Source organism: Drosophila virilis, chromosome 5, assembly GCF_030788295.1.
Source record: "Drosophila virilis strain 15010-1051.87 chromosome 5, Dvir_AGI_RSII-ME, whole genome shotgun sequence".
Lineage (NCBI taxonomy): Eukaryota > Metazoa > Arthropoda > Insecta > Diptera > Drosophilidae > Drosophila > Drosophila virilis.
The window spans coordinates 26,751,659-26,757,303 of record NC_091547.1 but is presented as its reverse complement, the minus strand read 5'-3'; the positions used below and the strand labels follow the sequence as shown (position 1 = coordinate 26,757,303).

Genomic DNA, 5,645 nt, shown 5'->3' with positions numbered 1-5,645 from the left:
TGTCCGTGCTGTGGCTGAGACGACTGGTGCGTCCTGATTACCTCCTTGGCTCCTTCGTCGTGCAGCTGGATTACCGCCAGCTCGTAGAGCCCTCTGATGCTCTCTATCGAGTCTCGCATTGTGTGGTGGAGGGAGCTTCTCTTGCCTTCTTCGAGCATGACTACCCGCTTTGAGATCTCCTGTCAGAGCATCTCGTAGTGCTAAGCTGCTCTGGTTTGCCGTCGTTGGCTCCCGTTCTAAGTTTGTCTCTGTCGGGCGGCTGTTGGAACACCTAGTGGTGATCTCGCCATTCTGCTGCTCTTTGCAAAAGCATCACAGCTCTCCTTCATTTGTGGGGTTTTATTGGTACTCATTTGATTGAGTCCCATCTTCTAAGCCATTGTCCTTGGTCGTTGTACCGTCGCGCTTAGATCTCATGGTTGTCTTTGCAGGCAGTGAGGCCATGCAAGGGTTGACACCCGCCTTCATGGGGTCGAGTGTTCAGAGCCAGATCCGCATTATTCAGGAATATCACATCTGAACCTATACTGCCAACTAAATGGCGACGATTCGAGGAGCGTGCTAGGAGATTTGCCATGTTTTAACGGGACGGGGGCGGTAACAGGATTAACCTATCAGTCATTTCGGCCAGATTTCACTCCGCTTACTGAGATGCTAGAATACTGTCAGACGTCAGCCCACGGGTCGTCTTGTCGTGTAGGGTTGTCCAGAGTTTGCAACCTTAGACGTAACTGGTCTCAGTCTTAGTCGCCTTCTCGTATTAGCTAGGCGCGTCACGAGTGTGCAGCGCCTACCCAGGGGATACCTGGCCACTGCCGGTCACGAGTTGCTTTAATTGCCAAGGAACGGCATTGATCTGGCCTTTGCCAGGATAATGGCAGTCAGAATCTTTTCGGCTACTAGAGGGACCTCTCCGAGCAATTACATCCCCGTATAATTTCAGTCACCTCGTACGACAATCAATAAGTAGTGGTAGTCTTCTGTGGGCCGCTTGCCATACGGTGTATTGTGTGTGTGTGTTTTTTTTTTTTTTTTTGCTTACGGCACGGAGGTGAAAATCTTCGTAAGATACTGATGGCCCGGGCCAACCGTATGCACGATTTGCTGACTCCGTCAGCACCTACTTACTAAACTCGCACACCACATTCCCCGCGGGATCACCGCAAAGTATTACTTCGCGGGGATGGGTTGCCTATTTTAGGCAGTATCCATTAGTCGTCGCTCTTTTTCGCATCGTCTCAGATCCCTCTGGATGCCTATTATGAGCTGGCTTATATTTCTCCACTTATTGTCTCCTTCCAGCATGAACGCTACCAGTCCCTCCGGTGGAGGTACAGAGCCCACTACCTCTCTGTACCTCGAGCATTGGTACAGCACGTGTTCCGTTTCTTCGTCCAGATTTGGGCAATTCGGGCACTCTGGAGAGTCCTCATGCCTGAACCTATAGAGATACTTCCTATACCGCCGTGTCCAGTGAAAAACGGTGTTAGTTGGAAGTTCATTTCGCCATTCCGTCTCCTAATCCATTGCTCCAGATTGGGGATCAGTTTATGTGTCCATATCCCCTGGTTTGCCGTGTTCCATCTCTCCTGCCAAGTTGCCATTGATGTTGCTCTCTCCGACCGGATGACGTCCATTGAGACAGCGTCTCCCGCGGCTATTCGGGCCATGTAAATTTTATCCATTTCCTTGGCCAGTATATCTACTGGCAGCATTCCTGCCAATAGTGTGGCTACCTCGTCCGACACCGTCCGGAATCCAGAATAGGTGCGCAGAACACTGAGCCTATAGGGGATTGACATCTTCCTTCGGAGGCCTTTCTGGCTTGCAACCGCTGAAGCCCATATCGGTGCAGCATAGAGCAGCACGGTGTGTTTGTGTGTGTGTGTAGGGAGCAAGATCACATTTGCTTACGCTGGATGTGATTGAAATGGCTGGGGAGAGGGATTGCGTCGGCAACGCATGCGCAAGATCATGAATATTTTTGTTAAGGTTAACATTTGTGTGTGTGTGTGTTGAGGAAGGGGACGGGGGTGTTATGTTTCCATTTGTGTGTGGGGAGCAAGATCACATTTGTTTACGATGTATGTGATTGGATGAGAAGGAACGAATGGGAGGGGGATTGCGCTGCTATGTTATCAGCGAGCTATAATGTGGCTGGGGGAAACTCGAATAAAGTAAATATTATTTTTAAATAAAACTCATTTAGATATTTGAAAGTTTTAATGTGAAAAAGTCATCGAAATCACAGTAATAAACAAGTAAGAGGAGATGAACGCTCTTATTCCAACACCCAATACAATATAAAAAAAGTTCGCTTGGCAGGGTTCGTACGCGCAAATGACCGCATTACTTGCTGACGACTCTACTCAACAGCCACAAAAGCAAAAAGAAAAAAAAAATTATTTTCCCCGTTGGGGCTCGAACTCGCGACAGACCGCACCACTTGCTATGCCTCTAGTCAGCAGCCAAAAAAGTCGCAAAAACCATGCTGTTAAAATGCGAAGCAGACACGCATGAATGTGTGTGTGTACAAGTTATCACCCAGCCCGCAAGGCAATTCTTATTGCAATCATAAACAACATTGCAGTATAAGTCGCTACCCCAATTACTTAGCCCTTTCAGACTTATTAGACCCGTTTCAATCACTACGTCCACTTAACGCACAGCTGCAGCTCTGCTAACATAAATATCCAGATTCCCGGCTCTAACATAAACATAACAGCGCAACCACTTAACATAAAGATTCAAATTCTCATGCGCAATTCATAACGTAAACTAAAGACCCAGTCTCTAGAGGGCAATTGCTAACATAAACATGACTCAAAGCGTCTAGCTTACGCAAGCCACCCCCGCGAGCTTTTAAACTTTAAGGAAAAAAGCTTTAGCATAAACACAGCTGATTCGCATCATAAGATCACCGCGAGCTTTTGAGCTTTAAGAGAATAAGCTTTACCATAACCATAGCTGACTTGCAGCATAAGTTCAAAATTGTACTTTAGTTCTAATCTTGGATTCAAATAAATCGGAAGTCTTCAGCCCCCACTTACAAAAATATTTTTTTCCAATTAGTAGCTACTAATCGGTAAATTTGCGCTCAACGTGCGGCTCGCGATTATAAACACAAAAAAAGGATATTTAAAAGAAACAAAATCCTTAGTGATTCGCGAGTGAGCAAAATGCCGATTTACCAGTCCAATATTGTCTCAAAAGAGAATTAAAAATTTTCTAAGAACGAAAATATCGAGTGCCTCTAAAAGAAACATTAAAAAAAAAAGGAAGACTTGAACGACATATGTATAACCACCCATAAAGAAAGACCTTTTACGTGATCCATTATCATTTACTTTAAAAATACATTTTTTTTACTTAAGTAACGAGAGCTTAAATTTGTGTAAGCATTTTTTAGAATAATAAGTGTTATAAACTGGATAACCACATAGAAAGTTTAATTGAAGATTTTTAAAATTTAAAAATGGCTGACAATAATAACTTGACAGCTGATTTGGTAGTTCAGTTGATTGCAACTCAGACCAGCGCGCTTCAAGAGCAAATTGCCGAATTGCAGTTACAAATCACTCTCTCATCTAATAATGAACAAGAATATAAGATTACTGAAACAAATGACCTGTTATCAAGTCCATACCAGAATGTTAGTTGGCGCGAGGCCGCTTGCTGTGCCATGCGAACGTATAAAGAAGGAAGTAGAAAATACGTAGGTGCTTTAACAATATTAAGAAATAAAATAACAGGTAAAGCTAATGACACCTTGAATAATCACGGTACCGTTCTTAATTTTGAAGCTATATTTCCCAGGTTGGACTTCGCCTACAGTGATAGACGACCAATCTATATAATAGAACAGGAGTTAAGTATTTTACGACAGTGTAACTTATCCGTTCTTGAATACTACAATTTAGTTAATAAAAAGTTAACCCTTTTGATAAACAAAACTATTATGACGTATGGTTACAAAGCCCACATCATTACGGAAATGAATAAGAAAAACAGAGACAACGCTTTAAGAATTTTGATCACAGGTCTTAACGGTTCTTTATCAGAAGTATTGTTCTCCCTTAAACCTGAAAATTTGCCTAATGCTTTAACAAACGCTCAGGAACTGGAAGCGAATTACCAAAGGGCTAACTTCGCTTACCACCATTTGGCAAATACCCATCAACGTAATAATCTACGCCCAGGGCATAACAATCAGCAAAAGAAAGCTGAATCCCCAAAACAACCTAATAAAAGATATGACAATCACTTAATGTTCAATCAAGTTCCACAAAATCAATGCCACCGCTTGTTATATAAAAGAGGGTATATACGATAACGCAGAAGAATTAGTTATAAAAAGGAATTAAAACTGTAAATGGCTACAGTATCAAAACTCATTTTCATAACATAAACATATTTGGCAAATGCCACAGATTTTATGAAATTAATAATCTAAACACAGATCTATTAGTCGGTTATAATCTACTGAAGGAGATTAAGGCAGTAATCGACTTGTCAACGGGAACTTTGTTTTATAATAACAAAAAGGAAAATATTAATTTTACAAAACATGTCCAAGAAACGGTTGGCCATTTAAAAAGTTCAGACGAAGCCTATAACGTTGCTTCGTATTTGAACTACCAAAGTGGGAAATGTAAATCATTTTCTTTATTTAATGTATCCGATACAGAATCATCGTCTTTAAGTGACGCTGATAACCCACGTATCGAAAAAACTAAAGTTGACGATATTCTTAATGAAGGAAAGCTAAAGAAATTAAAACTCAAAAAGAGCAGACGTCGAAAAATGTCGGTATCCTCTACAACAAGTTCTTCTTTATGCATAATAAATCATTCCATTAATGAAATGGATAATTTGAATATCCTTGAGTAACAAGTCGTTCAACAAATAGAAACAAAGCATTCTCAGATGCAAACATGTCTCCCTTTTAGAACATGATATTAGAGGAGAGATAAGAACATTAAACGAAAATGCAATTTACAGTAAACAATATCCTTATCCTCATTCAGCTAACAATTTTGTTAGTCAAGAAATAAACAAGATGTTAAATGAAAATATAATAGGGCCCAGCAGAAGTCCTTATAATGCCCCGGTATGGGTAGTAGGGAAAAAATGTTTTAATGAAGATGGAACGCCTAAGAATCGATTGGTAATAGATTTTAAGAAACTGAATAACGATTCAATCCCCGATAGGTATCCAATGCCTGATCCTTCAGTCATTTTATCCAACCTAGGCAAAGCCAAAGTGTTCTCAACAATTGACTTAGAACCGGGATTTCATCAGATTCGAATGAAAGAAGAAGACATCGAAAAAACAGCTTTTTCCATTAACAATGGAAAATATGAATTTCTTCGTTTGCCATTTGGGCTTGCGATCGCGCCAAGCATCTTTCAGAAAGCAATGGACAATAAACTACTTGAAAAAATCGGAAAAACTTGTCACATTTATATGGACGACATAATAGTTTTTTCAAATACCCCGGAACAACATTTTGATGATTTACAAGAAATCATTAAAATTCTATTCAAAGCAAACATGAAAATATCCTTAGAAAAATCAAAATTCTTTAGAAAATAAATAGAATTTTTAGGATACATAGTATCATATAATATTATTAAAACTGTTC

At 40.6% G+C, this 5,645-nt stretch overlaps 1 protein-coding gene across 1 annotated transcript; it reads right to left on the bottom strand.

Annotated features, from left to right (window-relative positions):
- Positions 1–406: 406 nt before the first annotated feature.
- LOC138911351 (uncharacterized) lies at positions 407–1,802 on the bottom strand. The gene is made up of 2 exons (XM_070209924.1): positions 1,358–1,802; positions 407–561 (listed from the first exon to the last, which is right to left on the bottom strand). The coding sequence occupies exons 1-2, from the start codon at positions 1,800–1,802 to the stop codon at positions 407–409; spliced, it is 600 nt and encodes a 199-aa protein (XP_070066025.1).
- Positions 1,803–5,645: the final 3,843 nt, after the last annotated feature.

Excerpts from the sequence above, each read along its gene's own strand:
- LOC138911351 (XM_070209924.1), bottom strand. The coding sequence starts at position 1,802 with ATGTCAATCCCCTATAGGCTCAGTGTTCTGCGCACCTATTCTGGATTC. Across the intron at positions 562-1,357 it reads GTGCTGTACCAATGCTCGAG|CACGCTCCTCGAATCGTCGC; the intron begins GTACAGAGAGGT and ends CAAATCTCCTAG.